The sequence below is a fragment of the Eleutherodactylus coqui genome, chromosome 10 (assembly GCF_035609145.1).
Source record: "Eleutherodactylus coqui strain aEleCoq1 chromosome 10, aEleCoq1.hap1, whole genome shotgun sequence".
NCBI classification, from domain to species: domain Eukaryota; kingdom Metazoa; phylum Chordata; class Amphibia; order Anura; family Eleutherodactylidae; genus Eleutherodactylus; species Eleutherodactylus coqui.
This window is the reverse complement of record NC_089846.1, coordinates 58,799,138-58,819,850: the sequence shown is the minus strand read 5'-3', so window position 1 is coordinate 58,819,850 and position 20,713 is coordinate 58,799,138. Positions and strand designations below refer to the sequence as shown.

At 40.9% G+C, this 20,713-nt stretch overlaps 1 protein-coding gene across 1 annotated transcript; it reads left to right on the top strand.

The window, feature by feature from the left end:
• Positions 1–10,676: 10,676 nt before the first annotated feature.
• Positions 10,677–20,316, top strand: LOC136579758 (tumor necrosis factor-like). The gene is made up of 4 exons (XM_066579821.1): positions 10,677–10,820; positions 12,047–12,089; positions 14,381–14,419; positions 16,954–20,316. Exons 1-4 carry the CDS (start codon positions 10,704–10,706, stop codon positions 17,385–17,387), a joined length of 633 nt encoding a protein of 210 aa, XP_066435918.1. The 5' UTR covers positions 10,677–10,703; the 3' UTR covers positions 17,388–20,316.
• The last annotated feature ends 397 nt before the right edge of the window (positions 20,317–20,713 follow it).

The window sequence follows — 20,713 nt, the reverse complement described above, 5'->3', positions numbered from 1 at the left end:
CAGGAGACTTAGAAGCAGGAGATTGCCGGCAGATCGGCAATATCTTCTGCTGGTTTTTCAAAGCCCTTGCTTTGTTCTCTGTGGGACTGTGCGGGCAGAGCACACTGTCACCGCTTGTGGCATTGTGCTCTGCAGCTCCCATAGTGATACATAGTGCGGAAATCTTCCGGGCGATATAGCTATGGGCAGTGGAGCTCGTCCCGGAAAATTTCCGGGCGTGCCACTCAAGGGGTTAAAGGGGTAATCCCTTCTTAGCAAGTTATGCCCCATTCACAGGATAAGGGATACCTTACCGATCAGTGGTGGTTCCAAATTTTGACAGCAGTGGTTGTGCATACCTATCGCAATGCAGGTTCCAGGATGTGATGCGGAAGACAGAGTTACAAAAAGATGCCATTTTATTTTTTAAAGCATAAAGAATTAACGGTTTATTCACAAAAGAAACGCAACAACTTTCACAGGAAAATTCTTGACTGCTAACTCTTCTGAATATTATTATATGCACAATACCACATTATACTGTTTCACACGTTGTAGAGAATGATCCCAATAATGATAATACACAGTATGAATACGTGTACTTTCATACCTCCATTCATGTTCTGTTTTCCTGCTCAGTAATGGGAGAAGGAAATGGGAATTCACTGACTGAATGAATCTGTCTTGTAATGGAACTCAACAGCGCCAAACGGACCTCATTGACTGTCTGGTCTCCGTTGAGCTGTCCCGCACTTTATCAGGTGTACAAATCCTGCATGCAGAACTTTTTCTTCTGGCATTTTGCACTGGATCTGTGACGAAACCTCCAAATTAAGGTTCCTAACACAGATGTGAAAGCTGCCTAAGGCAACTTGAATGTTCACACACAGGTTAATGGAACAAGGCCTGGGCCCAGTATTGTTCAAGGTTTTTAGAAATGATATAGAAGAGAGAATTGAGGGGAAACTGATCAAGCTAGGAGGGATAGCTAACACTGCAGAAGAGAGAGGATTCAAAAAGATCTGGACAAACTTGAACAGTGGGCAGCGACTAACAGAATGGTATTTAACAAGAAGACGTACAAAGTCCTACATCTGGGAGAAAAAAAGAAATGAAAAAAGCACATACAGAATGGGAGGAATTGAGCTAAGCAGCAGCACATGTGAAATAGACTTGAGTATACTATAAGATCCCAGACTGAATATGAGTTAACTGTGTGATGCAGCTGTAAAAAGGACAAACACAATTCTAGGATGTATTAAGAGAAGCATCGAGTCTAGATCACATGAGTTAATTATCTCCCTCTACCCTTCCTTGGTCAGACATCATCTGGAATACTGTATACAGTTCTGGGCACCCCAATTTAAAAAAGACATCGACAAACTGAAGTAAGTTCATAGAAGAGTTTCCAGGATGGTGAGTGGTCTGTAAATCATGTCCTATGAGGAACGGTTAAAGGATCTGAGAGTGTTTAGCTTGCAAAAAAAAAAGACTGAGAGGAGACAATAGCTGTCTACAAATATCTGAAGGGCTGTCACAGTGCAGAGGGATCAGCCCTATTCTCATTTGCACAAGGAAAGACTAGAAGCAATGGGATGAAACTGAAAAGGAGGAGACATGGATTAGAAATTAGAAAAAAAACTTTCTGACAGTGAGGGTGATCAACAAGTGGAACAGGTTACCATGAGAGGTGGTGAGTTTTCCTCAAGTGGAAGCCTTCCAACAAAGGCTGGACAGACATCTGACTGGAATGATTTAGCTATCCTGTATTGAACAGGGGGTTGGACCAGATGACCCTGGAGGTCCCTTCCACCTCTACCATTCTATGAATCACAGTACTCTTCCCACATTTTGTCAACAAGAAGATAATTTCATGTGCCCAGGCAGAACTCAGAAATGGTTTACATAAACTCCACAAATGTTCAGGTTTGATGTTATAGAATGCCCAATTAGAGTTCGCTCCTAGCTATTTGAGCCCCAAAAATATCACTATGGTTTGAATCCCTAATGTCCAACTACTTGCTACACTTCAGCAGACTGCTAGCTAATTGACAAGTCACTATTGGTGTGTACACTGTACGGCTTTTAATGAGGCCTCACTTACAACTGCGAATGGTCAACCTGCTGCTATCTGGATTGAAGGAGATTCCAGCAACAAACAGCAAGTCTTCCCCTATCCTGTGGCTAGGCAATAACTTCCCAAGATGGGAATAACTGTTTAAGGCCCCAATAGCATACACAGTCAAGCCTCTAGCGTACACACCACGTTCCCGCTATACTCTGTACGCCATTGAAATCTTGTCACATTTAATATAGTGAAAATGTAAAGCACAATTTTAAATTACTTTTGAGAAATTTGCAAACAACTAATCCCCGTAATTCCAGGTGATTAATAATCACGTCCGAGGGGTTAATCTTATAAACTCACCATTGAACCCAAAAAGAGACAAAAATATAGCGGCTATAGCTAACCTCATTTTTCACTATGTGTAAATTCCCCCATTTCTGTTAGAGGTATTAGATGACAGAATGCAGTAAAAGTGTTGTGTTGAAAAAGTCCCTGCTTTGTATCAGTGACTCATCGTACGCTCTCTACTTTACCTGCGATTGGCTGCTGATTTTATCTTAAGAATATAAATAAAATAATAATAATATATATAAAAAAAAAAACCTTCACTCTTCCTTTCCCATCACTCTGGCCGATGCTGGCTCTGATTTTATCTTTACCGCTAATGCAGGCACCTCGCAGTCAGTATTAATAAAACGGATTCTCCAGCGCCACCCTGCAGCTTTGATCTGATCACTTTCTTCTACCAGCATGATGTTTGTTGTGGTTGATTCAATAAGAGCATCCGCTGTTCTCTGTCACTCAGTTCACTATAATAGGTCCTCAGATGAATCTGTTTCTCATAACTTTCTGTTCCCTTTTCACTTTGTCTCACCTCTGTCCGTTATCTCATCATCATTCTTTTTATTCTCAGAAGAATTTTTCTTAACATCTTTGCTGAAATAAACGGCATTTCCTCCTAATATCAAAAAGTACCCAGTAAATAAAAGTCCTTTAGCCGTCCTCTTCTGTTGAGCCGCTAAGGGCTATTCAGCTATTTCAGAGGTATTGCTGTTTTCGGTAAAGCTGGGTGACAGCTAACATGGTTTTCCTGTAATAGTGCCTGCCATGGTGCTTCTATAATAGTATCTGCCCCAGTTCTGCTATACAACAGTATATATAAGACTATAATAATAGTGATTGTCAAGGGCTCCCAATCATCCTGGATTTGACAGGACAGTTCTGAACTTTGGAGGCTGTCCCGCCATCCTCGGAGATATATCACTTGTCCTACGCTCTCCCCTGTCCCAACACTTTCGCTGCAGTGACTTAACTCCATTGAGTAGCAGTGAAATCATCTTCCTCATTCACACAGCGGAGGCAGACAGAGCAGCTCTCATTGCACCATAACCTGACTCCTTCCTGCTCTCTAATATACACTATATTCAGAGCAATGGAGTAGGAGGATACGTCAGAGAACACTATAAATGGGACCACACAGGGGGAACTAGAACTAGGTGGAGCAACAGAGATGGTACTATTAGTAAATGGGAGCACTATAAATAGATGGTGCCACAGAGAGTGTATTAACATCCTGTGGGAGCATAGAAGAGGCACTATTAATTTGTGGGGCCATAAAGAGGACACTATTACTTTATGGCGCTACAGAGGGGGGCACTATGATTTTGTGGTGCCATAGAGGGTGTGCGGAATTATAGAGAGGGGCATTGTGGGTAGTGGTAAGATGAGGAGTTCATACAGAGAGAAGTCATTGGAAGGTTTTGTACAGGTAGTTGCATGGGGAAATGACAGCAGGAATGGTGTCCCACTCTGTGCGGTCAGGAATCAGGCTTCCAGGCATACCTCGAAATCTAGTTTGCTGCTTGTACTTAACTTTATTTCTCAACCAGATCCCGCACTCAAACAAAGCCCATATGGCATTTCAATCTCCTCTGACCAGAGAGCACAGGACACACTTCCTCTCTTTACTACGTCTTATACCACACTGACTACCTCAGAGGGGCACAGGTAGGACCCCTGATGTGACCGCTCTACCCAGTCACCTGATCCCACTTGTCCAATCAGCTGGCTGAGTGCTTAAACAGGAAACAATACTATAAAACAGCATTTTAAACATTTTGCCACTAGTTGGAGCAAGCTTCCCGGTAATTCTTCTTACAGGGGTCCCTCACATAACATGCGCTGTGTAGAGCGGCTACCCCTCTACATTTTCATGGCTGTCTGATGCCAGATAGAGAAGAAAAATGAAAACAAATGACTCCTATCAAAGAAGACGTCATATCTGTGATCACTGGTGGTAACTATGGACCCTGGACATCACGCAAGAAAATACCGGAAGGGCAAGGTGTAGGGACAAATCTCAAATAAATACTCAAGCTCTGCTGTGCTGTTTCCAGCTCTGCTTGGCCAGAAGTTGGTTGAGTGGTTTGGTAGGGAAGAGGTATGTGAAGCATTGGTACTATGAGGGGGTCACTAAGAGGCACTATTACTGCGAGGGGATCACTAATGTGCACTAATACTGTGAGGGGGATTCACAGGGCGCGGCTTAGTGTAAAATAGGCATGACCTAATGTAATAAAAGAAATTTGCTGCTGCACACCGCATGTGTCACAGAAATGGTCCCTCTTTCCAAGAAAGTTGTGAGGTATACTTAGAGATAAGACAGCACTCTATGAGATGGGAATACCCCTTCAAAATATAGAAGTAACTATTTAAGTGATTCCTATAAACTAAAATAAATCAAACGTTGTCGAACCACAAAAGATAGCGTTTGATAGAGTATCCTCACTTTCCGCTCCGTTCTGAGTGTTCATATTCTCTTGCTGAGCTGGGGGAAAGCACGAAATATGACCGTGTCTGTTCCACCAGACCTAGCCATCGAAAACTGCAGCCGCATTTTCCTGCAAGAAAAGACAAAAGGTGCCAAAATAGAAGCAAACTTAAAAGTCTGGTTTACACTTGTGATCTTCAACTTTTTTCCACTCCCACAAGATGTTGGTTTGGAAAGCACAAAGTAACCACATGGCGCTGCGCTCATGACAGTGTAAAGAGCATTCTCCCCGAAACTAAAGAAAGTCTGGAAGTAAAAGTCCCTCCTACATGATACCTTCCATATTCCATTCACCCTCTACTAGGCCTCCTACACAGGTTCGTGCTGACAACTACTAATAGAAGGTAGTAGAACATGTCACTCAGCCTTCCAAGGACCACCAAATGTGCATTTGGCATCTGGGATGGGGATCTGGATAATAATAGATATAGATGCCATTCAAGGTCTGGAAAAAGTATGGATGCCACAATAGTTTTCATTAGTGGTTTTCACAGACCATTTGTTTAACGTTGGATAGTATTATTAGTATTATTGTTTTTTAGTAACAGAATTTTACTAAATGATCATATAAATGATGATATAAACTAAAGGATCATACATTTTCATGCTTCTAGTATAACCCTGCCATATAGTCCCTGCAGCGATAAGCAAGAACTATATACAGTATATGTGTACGTATTATATACCTCATAGGCCCATGCTTTGCATATAAAAGCAATTCTAGGCACAGAAAGGGAGGGGGAGTTTTGCAATGGTTGGAGATAGAGAGCTGAAAGAGTGAAGGAAGAGTTTGGATGAAACTCAAAGGGAGGAGATACAAATTAGATATTAGAAAAAACTTTCTGACAGTGAGGGTGATCAATGAGTGGAACAGGTTACCACGGGAGGTGGTGAGTTCTCCTTCAATGGAAGTGTTCAAACAGGCTGGACAGAGATCTGTCAGGGATGATTTAGTGATCCTGCATTGAGCAGGGGGTTGGACTTGATGACCCTGGAGGTCCATTCCAACTTTACCATTCATTGGAAACCAAACACTGGGCACTAGCAGCTGGGACACTAGACCATAGGACACCAGGACCAGTGGCTCACAGAGTCCCACAGGATCTGTACTGAAGACCCGTGGAAGATCTTGCTGTTTTGGTGCCTCCATGACGAGTTGTATTGTCCTGTAGAAGTCTGTAATATGAGGTGTTCTGGGAAAAGGCCACATTCTGCTTTCTCCTTGATTCCATATGAAAAAACCTTTGTGACACTCCACATAAAATTGGATGCACATGGCTGTGTAGTGCGCATAGCAGTCTATGGGTGGCGGATTATGGATCTGTACAGTATAAATCCATAAAACTGCTATGAACATGAGGCCATAATCACTGGTAGGAAACCAGATATTTAGGAAGGTTCCACATGGGATTATGGACAACTCTTGTGGAGCCCCCAAGCAGCTGGGATACCTATTTTTCTGATCATCTCCAGGCAAATTATTATTCTGCCTGGAAACGGGTTCAGCTGATAGGTCAAGTCCTTGACCTATTGGCTGCTGTTGCTGGGGTAAGATTTCGCTGCCTCTGCTGCAACAGTAGGGTATTGGGGCTCACAACAAGCCCATGTGACTAGGGAGGTTATAAAAGCTGGGGTCAAAGCTGGTAACTGGCATTATTACTTTTTGGCATTATGTTTGCTTTAAGTGCCATGGCCTTTTGAATGAAGCTAGTGTAAAGTCGTTCATTTGATGGGATGGACTATTTTTTGTAATTTAAGGCGGTTCTGAGCCTATGGTTGGACTCTATTGTGGTTAACAAAGTTTACGGTTAAAGTTAAATTTGATGTTTTTAGCTTAATAAAGAAGGTCATGGCCATTTAGTCCACCAACTCTGTGCCTGTGCATGGGGCACTAAATATTGTATGCTGCAACCGAAAAACAAAAAGGCATAGGACACTAAACTACTATGGTAGACACCAAGAGTAAGAGCCCAAATGTTGACTGCTTGGGGGTAAAAAAATAAACCTATTGTAGAGTCCAATGATACCCAGGTTGTTTCTTCAGAAAGCTTAGACACTTTATTGTATTGATACATATGTGTTTAGTTGAACTAGTTTCCAAAAGACTGAACCAACAACAAAAGGAAAACCTACTCATTCCTTCGTTATCTAAAAAAACCGAATTGGTTATATTTGACTACAGTACTACAGAGGTGCAGTAACTCTTTAACCCTACAACTGCTGTCTCATCTCCCGCCCTAAAATAGGCATACTTCCACCCTCCTTTTTACAACACCCACCATCTTTCTGCAGTAACTCTTTCTTATCTAAATCCTAGACTAGTCCTCTCTTTTGATGGCACAACACCAACAGCTCCATAGACTCCTATGAGAGACTATGTGAACCAGCCAGCAGGGGGGGGGGGGGAGTTTAACACTGAGTGGATGAAAGGAATCCCCACGGAGATAAAGAAAGTCCCCGCCACCAGAACAATGAATGGATTTCGGGGCTGCAGCATAAGTGCACTGCAAGACGCCACAGCCAGCCATGTAAACTTGCAGGGAATAGCCACGACTTGGTTGCGGCTATTCTTCGATCATGCAATTTAGTGCTCTGATAGCCGCAATTTTTTTAGCGCAGCTATCGGAGCACTAAATCACTAGGGACTGGAGCACTGTACTCTACTGCCTGACAAACACTAGCCAGCTCATGTTAGGTGTAGTTTGGAAGTTTTCCCTATGAGTAGTACTGGGTATTTTTTGCTATTTTCTTGTGACGGCTCTGTGAGTAGACTTCATTTGAAATGTCATTGACTTTCATGTAGCCCACACACGTTTGTGTAAATGCTGTTTATGGCATTTTAGGTTATAAGAGTATCACATCAGTGGGCTTCCCCTCCACATAAAGCACTCATATTGAGGACATGAGATGCCCACTACTTTCCACTATTCTACAGTGATTGGTCAGTATCTCTCCATCAGTTCGTATTTCCGCCTTTTGCCAAATTTCATCGTTTCTTTGACCTTGTTTTGCTTCTGGTCAGTCTGTGCTTCCTGGTAAAAGATGTAACGAGAGTGGAATTTCATCACTTGTCAGAGAATCAGTGCGGTGAAGGTTTCTCTCTTTCCTGTAACAGAACATGTTGAGAAGAGTGAATGTTACAGTGAATAAAAAGTTACAGGAGAGAAACAAAAGTGGCAGCAAAGTACGTGGTCTGTGGGCCTCGGGTGTCTTCACTTGGCATCATGCTACAAGAAACTTCTTCATTTCCAATGATTATACAGTATGAGGGCAGCTTTAGATGAGTTTGTGTGCAAATACGCCCGCCTTAGCACAATGTATTTGCGCAGTGAACTAGGTTGATTTGCGCACATGTCTGCGCCTAGTACAGTACGTTTTTGCGCACACTGGCATGTCTTAATGCGTGTGCGACACCCCCTCCCCCTACCCTGATTTATAAGGCTATGTAGCCTAATGGGGTCTGGATGTGTTCTTTTCCCCGCAGTATTGCACATACCCTTGCGGGAATTTTACTGCACAAATATGCAGAAAAATATAGCTGAACCTATTTTTTTGCTCACAAGCGACATGCACCCACTAAAAAGGAAATGAGAACAAACCCAATGAAATTAATGGCTTCTATTTTCTGTGTTTTGCGCGTGCAATTTTTGAATGTGCAAAAATGCACACAAATAGGTCGGTGTGAAGGAGCCCTAAGACGCACTACTACTTGCCTTAACATGTACAATTGAGAGTATGTTTTTAGGATACGCAGTAAAAAATGACAGTCTCTTTAATGCCATGTGGGGAGAAGGGGGGTTCGTGCGCGTTTAACCCCTGTGGACTCAGGCTTCTTTTTTTAATTTTCGCTTTTTCGTTTTTTTTCTGTTAATACTATTCTGGATCTGATCTCTTCTTACTCCATTTTTTCTTGGAGACAGGGTGACCAAAAAAGCGCAATTCTGACATTGTCTATTTTTTTCTGACAATGATCACTGTGTGGGGTAAATAATGCATTACCTTGATAGATCATAATTTTATGGACACAGCGATACCAAATATGTTCTGGGTAGAGATGAGCGAGCATACTCGTTAAGGGCAATTGCTCGATCGAGCTTTGCCCTTAGCAAGTACCTGCCCGCTCGGGAGCAAAGATTCGGCTGCCGGCAGTGGGCAGGGAGCTGCGGGGGAGAGCGGGGAGGAATGGAGGGGAGATCTCTCTCTCCCTCTCTCCCCCCGCTCCCCCCTGCTCATGGCCACAACTCACCTGTGACCCGCGCCGGCACCCGAACCTTTGTCCCGAGCAGGGAGATACTCACTAAGGACAATGCTCGGTCGAGCAATTGTCCTTAGCGAGTATGCTCGCTCATCTCTAGTTCAGGGCCTTTTTTGTTTGAATTTTTTTTTCATTATAAATATAGCAAAGGGTGGGGGGGTTGAGCTTTTATTAGTACCTTTTATTCTTTTTAATAATTAATAATTTTTAAAACTGATTTTTACATTTTTTTAACGTTATCGCAACCAATCAGAGTTCAGCTTTCATTTGGTTCTGGTAAATTGAAAGCTGAGCTCTGATTGGTTGCGATGGGCAACAAGGACCATCTTACTGTCAAAACAGAACCGCCCAGGAAGTCGTTCAAAATATGTATGGATATATGAGTAGCCCAATGACTGAAACAGACAGGAGAACTCTCTAAGGACTCCTTCAGACGAGCGTTTCCTTTTTTGTGTACGCCCCAGCGCAATGTATCTGCACTATGTACCAGGTTTTTATGCGCGTGTATCGGCATATTTTCCTGGCATATTCATTTGCATGCAGCAGACAAACACACATTTATTTAAATGGCTATATAACCTAATGAGGTCCAGATGTGTTCTTCTTTTCATGGAATTGCGCGTACATTTGTGCATGTCCCATAGACGTCTATGGGGACCTTTGGTGCACAAATTTGCACAAAAATGGAGTATGTCCTATTTTTTTGTGTGTGTGATACATTTCCATAGCCCATCACCTCTTAGGTTCCATTGCTGGAAAATTAAAGGAATGCGACTATTACTCTCATCCATATAATTTGTGCATTGGTTTATTTTGTTCAAGCATCAACGGGCTCCCAGATGGACTTTAAAGACATTTGTGCCTGTATGTCAGTCTTTACTCTGGTTCTGACATTTTATTCCTGAACCAGTGAGCCCAGTATGAATTTGGCTAAAGCCGTGAATTCTGGGAGGACTTAAATAGAACTGAGATGCAATACCATATGCAGACTATGGACAAAAGTGGCACTATTTCTTGAGAATGAAAGCAGATCTTTCTCCAATCCTGCAATATAACCCTTTCCAATCCAATTCTGGATTCAGGGTTTCCTAAAAGGATTTCTCTCTTTACTGGTATACAACGGTGCCATCAGCTGGCTAAAGCCAGTGTGTGTGCGCCAGAGAGGCTCCGACAGCGGAGTGGCTGGCAATAGATGGTAAGAATTCCCTGTTGGACATCTTCTGACATTGGAGCTGTACAAGCTTCAATCAGAATGTAGGAAGACGTCAGACAGTGGATTGGAAAGGGTTAAAGATGTAATGCTATATGCAATTCTCTTGTGTATAATTTAATTGAATCCAAAATAATTGATAATTTGATAATATGTCCGGTCTTATTGATGCATTTCACAGTATGTCTATTCTATGCACATTTCTCTTGCATGCTGTGTAGCTTCGTGGTTCAGGCAGGGGGTTCCCCTGCTATTTCCTTCCACCTTCTCATCTGCGCTGTTATAAGACAGGTCACTTGCACATTTTTCCTCATTCAAGACCTGCCAACGACAGCATCCTCCGAATCTCAAAGTAGCTACCATGCCTGTAACATTACCCAGAAGCACATGGGCTTGGCAGAACCTTGCTAATTCAAGAACGGGAACTCTGATGGCCCTTTTCTGCCTCCTGTGCCTCACAGCTGGGTCTCCAGTGCAGGTAAGAGCTCTCACCCTTTTTACGGGGTCCGTGCAAAAATGTCCTTTTTCCTTCTTTCTTTTTGCAGCATCCTCTTTTAATTTGTTAGTAATCTTTATTTCTTGGAAAGGTGTGTGACAAACTGTATACAAAACGTATGTAGCAGCTGCTATGGGGCTTAAACGGACCCACCACACAAGGTCCAGATGTTAACCAGCAAATGTTGTATGGCAGCGACTGGTAGTAGATAAAGGAAAACAGGTGAAAGAGGAAGATGCAAGAATGAATTTACCTGATTTGGGATCTGTATTACTTTAGGGGTCTTGTCTGGGGTCTGGGTCATTTTAGTGGTCTGGTCTGGGTTCTAAATTAATTTAGAACTCTGTCTAGGGTCTAAACCAATTTTGGGGGTCTGATTTTGAACCTGTCTTGATTTAGGGGTCTGTTCTGGGGACTGAATTAATTTAGGGGTCTGATCTAAGGTCTAAATAAATTTAGGGTCCCAAATTAATTTAGGGGGTCTAATCTGGGGTCTGAATAATTAAGTTGTCTGGGGTCTGAATTAGTTTAGGAGGCCATGTCTGAGAACTGCATTAATTTAGTGATGCAGTTTGGGATCTAAATTAATTAATTTTGGGGTCTGGTCTAGAATTCGAACATATTTGGAGTCCAAATTACTTTAAGCAACTTGGATCTGGATCAATTTAGAGATGTAGTCTGGGTTTAAATTAATTTAGGGGTCAAGTCTAGAGTCCAACTTACTATTAGGGTTATTTAGGGGTTTAAGATCTGAATGAATTTTGGAGTCTTGTGTAGATTTTGAACTAATTTCAGGGTCCAAATTAATTTAGCGGTCTAGTCTTGATTACTTTTAAAGTCTGTTCTAACTCCTCTTCTACCCCAATCTTCATTTTCTTCTTCTGTGACGGATCATATGTGTTTTGCCAAGGTTCCAGCACGATCTGATCGTTTTTGGGGTTGTAGTTTCACAGGTGTTGTCCTACCATATTATTGTCTGATGATGAACTGACAGGTTATACTGGAAATTGTACTTTTTTTCCAACTTAACAAAAGAGAATGCTTTGATGAGTAATGTTTAATGGGCATAATTTTGTTTTTGGGGTCAAAAAGTTTGTATGTGAAAGTTCCTATAGCAGATTATCTCCAGATGTCTTAGACTGATATATTATTAGCCGTCTTGTACATTGCATTGTGTTTAAATTAACAATTAAATGTTCTGTATACAGAGAGAAGCCAACACATCTCAACATCAAGGATTAGCAGATTTAGGTAGGTTCACATATATTTCCTATTTGTTTATTCTGCGTCCTGTCACTACTGATGTCTTATACTCTGGGTCTTGGTTTAACTTTTTGTTTTATGAGTTGTGTTAAATCTCTGCATAGTATATTGTGAATGAAACACCTTCCTTCTGGACATGCTCTGGACAGATCATACTTAGTATGAGTATACAGTTTATCGAGGAGCTCGACCTCAAGATAAAATGGAAGTGTCTAAACAAGAAACATTTCTGTCTTCTGGGGTCAGTTTCAGAACCAGGCAAAGTTTTGCAAATACCATGGCCCAGAGGGTTTGTGGGCTCACAGCCTATTTGGGCATTTTACTGTCTAAATCAGAGTTCCCCAACTCCAGTCCTCAGGCTCCTCCAACAGGTCATGTTTTCAGGATTTCCTCAGTATTGAACAGGTGATGTAATTATTGTCAGTGCCTCAGAGTTTCTCACATATGTTTTTACCATAGGATATCCTGAAAACATGACCTGTTGGTGGTCCCTGAGGACTGGAGTTGGGGACCCCTGGTCTAAATAATAATGATAAATTATTGGTATAAGTAAGATGCAAAGAGAACCCATCACGCCTTATGAACACCAGAAACTAAGGTTATGAGCTTATAGGAGAGGGAACGCTGAGTTGGGAGATGTGACTTTCCTACTCACCCGTTCCCTTACTGTCCGCCTGCAGAGCTGGTGCTCGCTGTATTGAGCGGACTCCTCTTCTTTGCATGCACACAAACCTTCCTTTGGACAGTGTGTGTGTGTGTGTGTGTGTGCATTGAATAAACCGTACGTCAGCTTTGCGGGCGGACAGCAAGGAAATGCGGAGGCAGGTGAGTATAAAAGTCACATGCCTGGACTCAGTGCCACCTATCGTAGTAGTCCATAACCTTAGTTAATGGCTATCATAGAACATGACAGATGTTCTTTAAAGGGGGTGTATCCGGATCACAAGTTATGCTGATCACCAAGATAGCGCATGGGTATTTCTGTCAGCCCCCATTGAAATTATGGCAGCGCCAGTTGCGCATACGCCGCCAGTGCTCTATTCATTCTGACATCACTGCTGGAATGAAGCAACCCCGCAGTTACAGGCAGACAGGGACATGGGACCCTCATTCTCGAAATCGGTGGGGGTCTCACTGGTGAGACCTCCACCAATCAGCAAGCTATGCCTTATTCTATGGATAGAAGATAACTTGCGATCCTGGTACAACCCCTTTTAATACTATATTCCACACTATACTTGTACATGTGGCTCAGTTATGAATTGGATGAAATTCACAATTTTCACAGTTTCCCAATTTGTTTCACTTTTTGCCACATTATTCCTAAATTTAGATTCCAGCTAGTCATCTCCTGTCTTGTCCCCATGACAACACTTTCCGTCTGTGCTTTGGGTCTTCAACCATTTCATAGGGACATTGATTTGTTTTCATCCAGATCAGTATCCACAGTGTATTTTGTATAACTTAAGACAGTTACTGCATGAAGTTGCATCCAGAAAATGGCCCTATAAAAAGGCTGCATGGCTAGAGCACAGACAGGAAGTGTTGTCATGGGGACTCAGGAGAGAAACATTTTATGTCACCCTTTTAATTGAATGATGCTATTTTCAACCAAAAACCCCTTTTTATTCCATATCACAACTATTTTTCTCCCTTTGAACACTGGCATTATTTTCATAATGTATGTAGTTTATCATGCTTGTCTTTGTACGTTAGTGGTTTTGGTTTTCCTGTGTCTTAATTTCTATTGTACAACATTAAAAAGTGTCTCATACAGAGACCAGTGACCTTTATCTGAACATCCTTCTCGCTTTCTAAAAATAATGAACAAAGTAGAGAAGATGATCGACTTCACACTTACGCATCACCATCACAGATCTAATTTAGATAATTGGAGCTCAAACTGATGCAGAAGTGTATTTATTTTTATCAGTTCCATCACTCAACATACTGGAATATAGTCACAGGAATACAGGATTTGTAGTGGTGATGCCCACTTGTCCTATTGCATGCTGTTCAGATGTATGTGTCCCCATTGTAGAGGGACAGCTCCAAGGTGCTTTACTGACTTCATGGACAGACTAATTTTGCAAATAAGAGCTAAATGTACCCCTTGAATATCCAAGTGGACAACGTCTATAGTTGTGAGTGCAAGTCTTTCTTTTTGTGTGTTCTTGTATAGATTAATTAGTTAATATCCCCTTCCTTTTGGTACATTGTTCCTGGTAAATAAAGTTCTATAGTGTACGCCACTCCTAATTCTATCCCCTCTTTTTCAGTAAAAAGATCCGCTGAGAGACCTGCTGCAAGTTTTCAAGGTAATTATCAATTGTAGAAATAGGCTTTAGTAAAAGACTATAGAGAAAAGATATATCTTTAAGGGGAAGTCTAGACAGTGCTTTAGGGTCATTTTACATGGGTCGACAGAAGCCGTTTACATAAGTGCCAATTGGCGAGATCAGCATTTGTTTAAATGGTCTTTATATGGGCCTATGCCAAGTGTATTAGAGATGAATGATCGTTAATACATTCATTAGTCTCCGATACGCTATTATAATTGATGGCAGCATATTTCCCAGTCACACAAGGAGTTGCGCTGCCAACAACGATATTTTCTGCAGCATAAATGAGTTGATCAGCCAATGTATGAGCAAAAGCTGATCGTTGGCACATCTACACTGCCCAATTATCTGGGATGTTTGTGTAAGATAAGCAGGCTGTGTAAAGGCCCTTTTACAGGCAACAATTATCGCGCAAAATTTGTTCAAACGGCCGAAAGTGAGCGATAATTATTGCGTGTAAACGTGGGCAGTCATGCACTACTCGTTCACTTATCATTAGCCACAGGTTTTTAGCCCGTATAAAAATCATTGCTTGGCTGTTCAAAAGACATTCTTAATAATGTACTCATTGTGTGTGCTTTGCATACACAATGTGTACACTGTTTATTCATGCAGGGAGAAGACAATGGGATTCTGCTGGCAGGATAAACCTCTCATAAACACACGACCATCTAAGCAAACAACAGCTACTGAGTTTACTTAAGCTAATGAAGTAAAATAGAGATGATTAGGTGCCAGAAATTTTATGCAAAAATGTCACCAATTCATTCAATCGTTTGACCGCTTAAGCAATAATCGTTGCGTGTAAAGGGCCCTTTATTATTAGAAGATTGTACTCATGATAAGCTAATGATTAGCTAACCACACTGCCACCAAAAGGGTTAAATGAAGCATTACAAAGTCTGCATTGAAATCAATAGGCTGATTACATAATCATTGAGCATACTGAATGCTCCAGTGACAAATATTCTTTGTATCTGCTCTTTGTAGCTTTATAGCTTTATGGCTACTAGATAAGGCTACTGTACAGAGACACCAAAATTGGGCCATACCCTGCCCGATATATTCAGTTGGTAACCCCCTAATGTGGAATGTGGCCATACATGCATATAGCTATATCATCTGATGCCAAGTTATCATCAGTGTCATACGATATGGTGGCTGAATAACCGTGTCGAAGATCCCTGAAAAAATACCATCTTTGTCAAAAAAAAATCAAGCCCCTAGAAGAAGTTGTCGTTTTGCTGAAAAACTCGTCACACAGTTACATCTCAGGCACATATGCAAATTATTAGCATTATGTGAGAAACTGGATGGTTATATTGGCGAATTGCCCGCCACCTGGGCTGTTCTGACCACACTGTTAGGAAGTGTTTGGACCAGTAGATGTTGGAGGGTACACAAGACAACCGGGCTCAAGGTGTCCTCCACAAACCCCCAGCAGAGCGGATCGTCTGATCGCCGACAAGGATGTGTAGCTCCAACTGTTTCATTTTCCGCCATTCAGAGACAGTTGACACAATTGTTACAGAACCCTGGGTCTGTCAGAACCATTTCTAGCTGCTTGGCTGATGAACATTAGGTCTTACAGCGCCCATTACGTGCACTGCCTTGAACAATGGACTAGACTGCTACGCTGTGAACCAGGTTGTCTTTAGTGACAAATCCAGGTTTAAATTGCCAGGACTTCCAAGAATCATTTTCCAGGAGGATAATGCTTGGCCTACATAGCAAGACAGTCATAGGAATGCCTTCACAACATTGTCACACTTCCATGGCCTGCCCAATCGCCAAATATATCGCTAATAGAATATGTATGGGAACATCTGGGACACCAATTTCAACAGCGTACAGATTTGCACGACACTCAGTTACTGTAAATGTGGACCAAAAGGCTTCAAGATACCATACAGAACCTTTATACCTCCATGCCTGCCTGTATCAAATCTTGCATTCAAGCTAGAGGCGGTACAACAGGGTACTAGAGCCTCTATGCCCGCCCATATCACATCTTGTATCCAAGCTAGAGGAGGTTGAACAGGTTACTAGAGTCTCCCTTTAAGTGTTCAGTATTCTGCAATAAATTATCCTTTTGCCCTGATATTCTAATCTCTTACTTATATCAACTTTACAATCACACAAAGTTTCATTCGATTCTGACAACTCCTTATACGTACTTGATTTTTTTTAGACAATGAGTATAATATACGATGCCATACAATACCACCATACGGTGATCAGTAAATACCACCATACAGTGATCAGATAGTATTAATATAGTATGTCCAAGTAACAGTTGCATACATAAAGTTATCTGTTATAGGTGCTATGCTATACAATGTTTAAATACCAATATCCCAATACAGTGGGGGCCCAAGTCTTGGTTGCCAGGTCATCCATGCCATCGCCATCAACAGGCTGTGTCTGAACTACAGTTGAAACAAGCTAGTCAGGATCATAGTTAGCAGGTTAATCTTCATAATAACTATCCATCATTTCCTTTCCTACAGCTGATACAACTGAAAGGGGCAAACTGACATGGACGAATGACGGAGACAACTGCTTCACCCAAGGAGGCTTGACACTCAAGGACAACAAACTACATGTCGGGCAGACGGGCCTGTACTTTGTATATGCCCAGCTCACCTTTGGCGGATCAGAGTGCCCCCCAAATGACAAGAATTTTATTTCCCTTAGTGTCATTCTTCAGTCCACTGTGCATAATGAACCAATACAGCTTTTCCGAGCAGATAAAACACCTTGTGAATTGGCACAAGCCACTTCTGCCAAGAAAGGAAACTATACCAGGCGGTGGAACAAATCCATTTTTCAAGGAGCTTTGTTTAAGCTTGAAAAGGGGGATGAGTTGTATGTTAAATCCACAGAAAATGAATATCTTAAGATGACAGAAGGGGCAAATTATTTTGGTGCTTATGCTTTGTAAGTCCGGGTTTGCAAACCTTATCAAGCACCATAGATAATAGAAATTTAGATTTTAAGAGGTTGTCTATTATAGGCAACATTATAGGGCAATTAAGGTCATAAATGGGGTCTCTTAATAAAAATTCTTACTCCTTCTTTTAGTCAGAGCAGAGGCATGCCAGTAGTCTGTTCAAGAGGCCTGTTTGATGACGGTGCCAAGAGTATCAGTTGATCGCTACTGAGTCTTTTCTCTGAAAAGGTTTGTCTTTGATGAGGCTACCCCTTTAAGAGTCAGCTGTTCTTATTTGCCGCCCTATAGGCCCAATAAGCCACATTATTCTGTTTGTTAAAGCTGATAGGTGGAACAATAAGCTTTCATGCATCTACGTGCACATTCTTAGAAAATCATTGAAACAATACAACTTTGCTTTTAGCACATAGGTGCTACTGTACCTTCTGTGGGGTCTATGGACATAGTGTTAAACTTTGGAATTTTCTATGACTTGATTAGAAGAAGTCCTTATATCTTTTATACCTTGATTAATGACGTCTATTGAGCTTTATGTTCCATTGCTCCAACCATAGGTCGAATCCAACTCAGTTCCAGTATCAGAAAAACATAATATTTCAAATGGTGCTCTTCTTCTCTGAATGAATTTTGACTAAGTGGTTGATTTTCGGAAATGTTGGTATTATATGCACCCATAAGGCTTGTGGCTATACTGCTCTAAATGTGAGCATGACCATGGCTAAAATATAGGTCATGGATGATTTAAGGATTGTGATTACACTACCATAAATCATCCATATATCTCAAGTGTTAACATGTTAAAGGAGAAAACCATCTAAAAACATTTTCTGATATGCCATTGTGGCCATTGGCTCAGTCTTGCTCTATCATACTATTGTTTCCACTTGATCACATCTTCTGATATGTCAGATGTTTTACCGTGCTTTACCACTTTTCATATTCCAGGCCTCGGAAATTATGGGTCTTGAAGTGTTAAGTGACTCTAAACCCTACTCTTAACCTAACCTAACACAACCCCAGTGAACTAAGTCCCCTATAGAGTTCCTTATATTATTTAATAGGACCTTGAAGAGTTTGTGAAGGATTAAAAAAACATGACTGCTTTCTTCCAGAAAGGAGTGGTGTTATTGGAAGGAACCCCTTTAAGGTTCAAAGACTTATGACCAGCAAGGAGGACTGATATTACTAAGTCATGCCCAGATTTTCTTACACACTCCACATTCTCTTCTTTTGAACAGTCATGCTTGACCTTGCCTCTGATCACTACATAATGGGAATCTTTTTCATATTATTTAATTTTAACAAATATGTTATAACTTTTTGTATATTTCTAGTCGTGTACTGTATTTGTGCTAAATCTGGATGTGATACTGTGCATGCCTTAGTCAATATTGAGTCACGTAATGGAAATAAAGAGAACAAGCTAAAAGAACAAATCTGGACAAATTGGCATGTCAGGCAGATGGCAAGTATCTACCCTCAATATGTCATTGCATAGAGACCCCTTAATATTGTAACCAACAGATGACTAATTAAATATGACTGAACATATACTTAGGAAGTTATATATTAAATAGGCACTCCAGGCAAAAATGATTCACCAAGTTTGTGAGTGATTTAAAGACCATCTAAGAGAATACCCGTGTCAGGACCCACCCCTGAGGATCTGTACTACGTATGATATACTATATCATTTACCACTGGGAGTGTTCCTTTAATTTTAGAAAAATGCGTTGGACAAATTAGGCTGAGATGAAGAGGAACCACCTCCAGCAAGGGTTAGGTGTTATGCTGGTATGCCCCATAGTGATCAGATACCCTGTTATGTCCCATTTTCACCTATGTGTAATGCCTCCAACTGTAAATGGGTGTAGCGCCGATCACCTCCTATGGATGACAGGACAATGTTAAAAAATTCCTTGTCTTATATAGTCAAAAGTTACATAAGAAATACGCAAGTTGCTACATGATTGTGCTATAAACATTAAATTTGACTATAAGTGAATGTTTACCCTTTAACACATTTTGGATATTTTAGCCTAAATGAGCCCAAAATGTTGCGATTCATTTCATAGTAGATCTTTATAGCAATTGTTACTGATATGGAGCTTCAAATCTCCTACACAGAGTTGAAAAAATCTGCTAACTGCAGTCGTCACTAGGGGGAACTCAGGAGCTTACTGCATTATTATAGAGTTCAATGTATAAACAGTATGCAGTAAGCTCTTTAGCCCCCTCTAGTGGTGGCTGCAGGCGGTCAAAATCTTATCATTTAACTCTTATCATGTGGAGCTCTGTGTCAGATAACATATGTGAAGACATTAAATAGGCACAACATTTTCAACATGGTGTTTAACAGTGGGCGTTGACTTTAGGCGGGCACTGCATGCCATCTTGCATCTTATCACCAGTTGCTGTGTAGTTAACTGCCAACTTTCATTCTCTGTTATCCACCAATTCAGGCTTGGAAGAGGCTGATTGTAGTGCTTTGGTTGACAGGAAGTCCAGAAAGTACTCAAAACTCCTCTTACGTAGGCATGACTTATATTAGCAGCTCCTCTTCAGCTTCGCTTTTTCTTTAACACAGATGATACATTGGAATAATATGCTTTTTTAGAGTCATATATATTATTTATGAACTGTTGTCATCATAAGCTAATGTAAATAATGGCCATATATTTATTTAATGGGGGCTTTTAAACCTGACTTACACTATTACATAGACAGCGTGCACTAAAATGGGATGAATGTACAGGCATAGTTTGCTTCAATGCTATTTACAATCAAGATGCTGACAATGACCATTATTTATATATGAATATTTAAGAAAAAACGACCAAGAACCACGACAGCACATAGATATTTATTCCCCATGGATACTGTTCTCCCAATATACAGGCTAAAATGTGACAATTTCACTATGTACAATGGAATGTTTTAATATTTATATTACTTCAATGGCTTTTGGAGATATTTTTATAAAAATAAAACATATTTTTAACAAATTTCAGTTGTTTTTTTTGAGTGTCTTCAAATACAGTACAGTGCAAAAGTATTCATGCCGTTCTATATGTTGCAATGTTATTGCACAATGATCCCGCAGAATGATGTCAATGAAATGAATGATCACTTTCAAACATTTTTTTGAATTATAACTGCATTTATTTGAGGAAGAAAGGAACTAACATCTATGACACCCATTAAAGTTAGTGCCTCCATATAACTTAATAATCATATGATATTACACTTTCTGTCATGTCAGCTACCACTAACCTGGCTTTGATTATTATTAGGCCTCATGTCCACGGCATAAATTA

Excerpts from the sequence above, each read along its gene's own strand:
- LOC136579758 (XM_066579821.1), top strand. The coding sequence starts at position 10,704 with ATGCCTGTAACATTACCCAGAAGCACATGGGCTTGGCAGAACCTTGCT. Across the intron at positions 12,090-14,380 it reads TCAAGGATTAGCAGATTTAG|TAAAAAGATCCGCTGAGAGA; the intron begins GTAGGTTCACAT and ends CCTCTTTTTCAG. Across the intron at positions 14,420-16,953 it reads ACCTGCTGCAAGTTTTCAAG|CTGATACAACTGAAAGGGGC; the intron begins GTAATTATCAAT and ends CCTTTCCTACAG.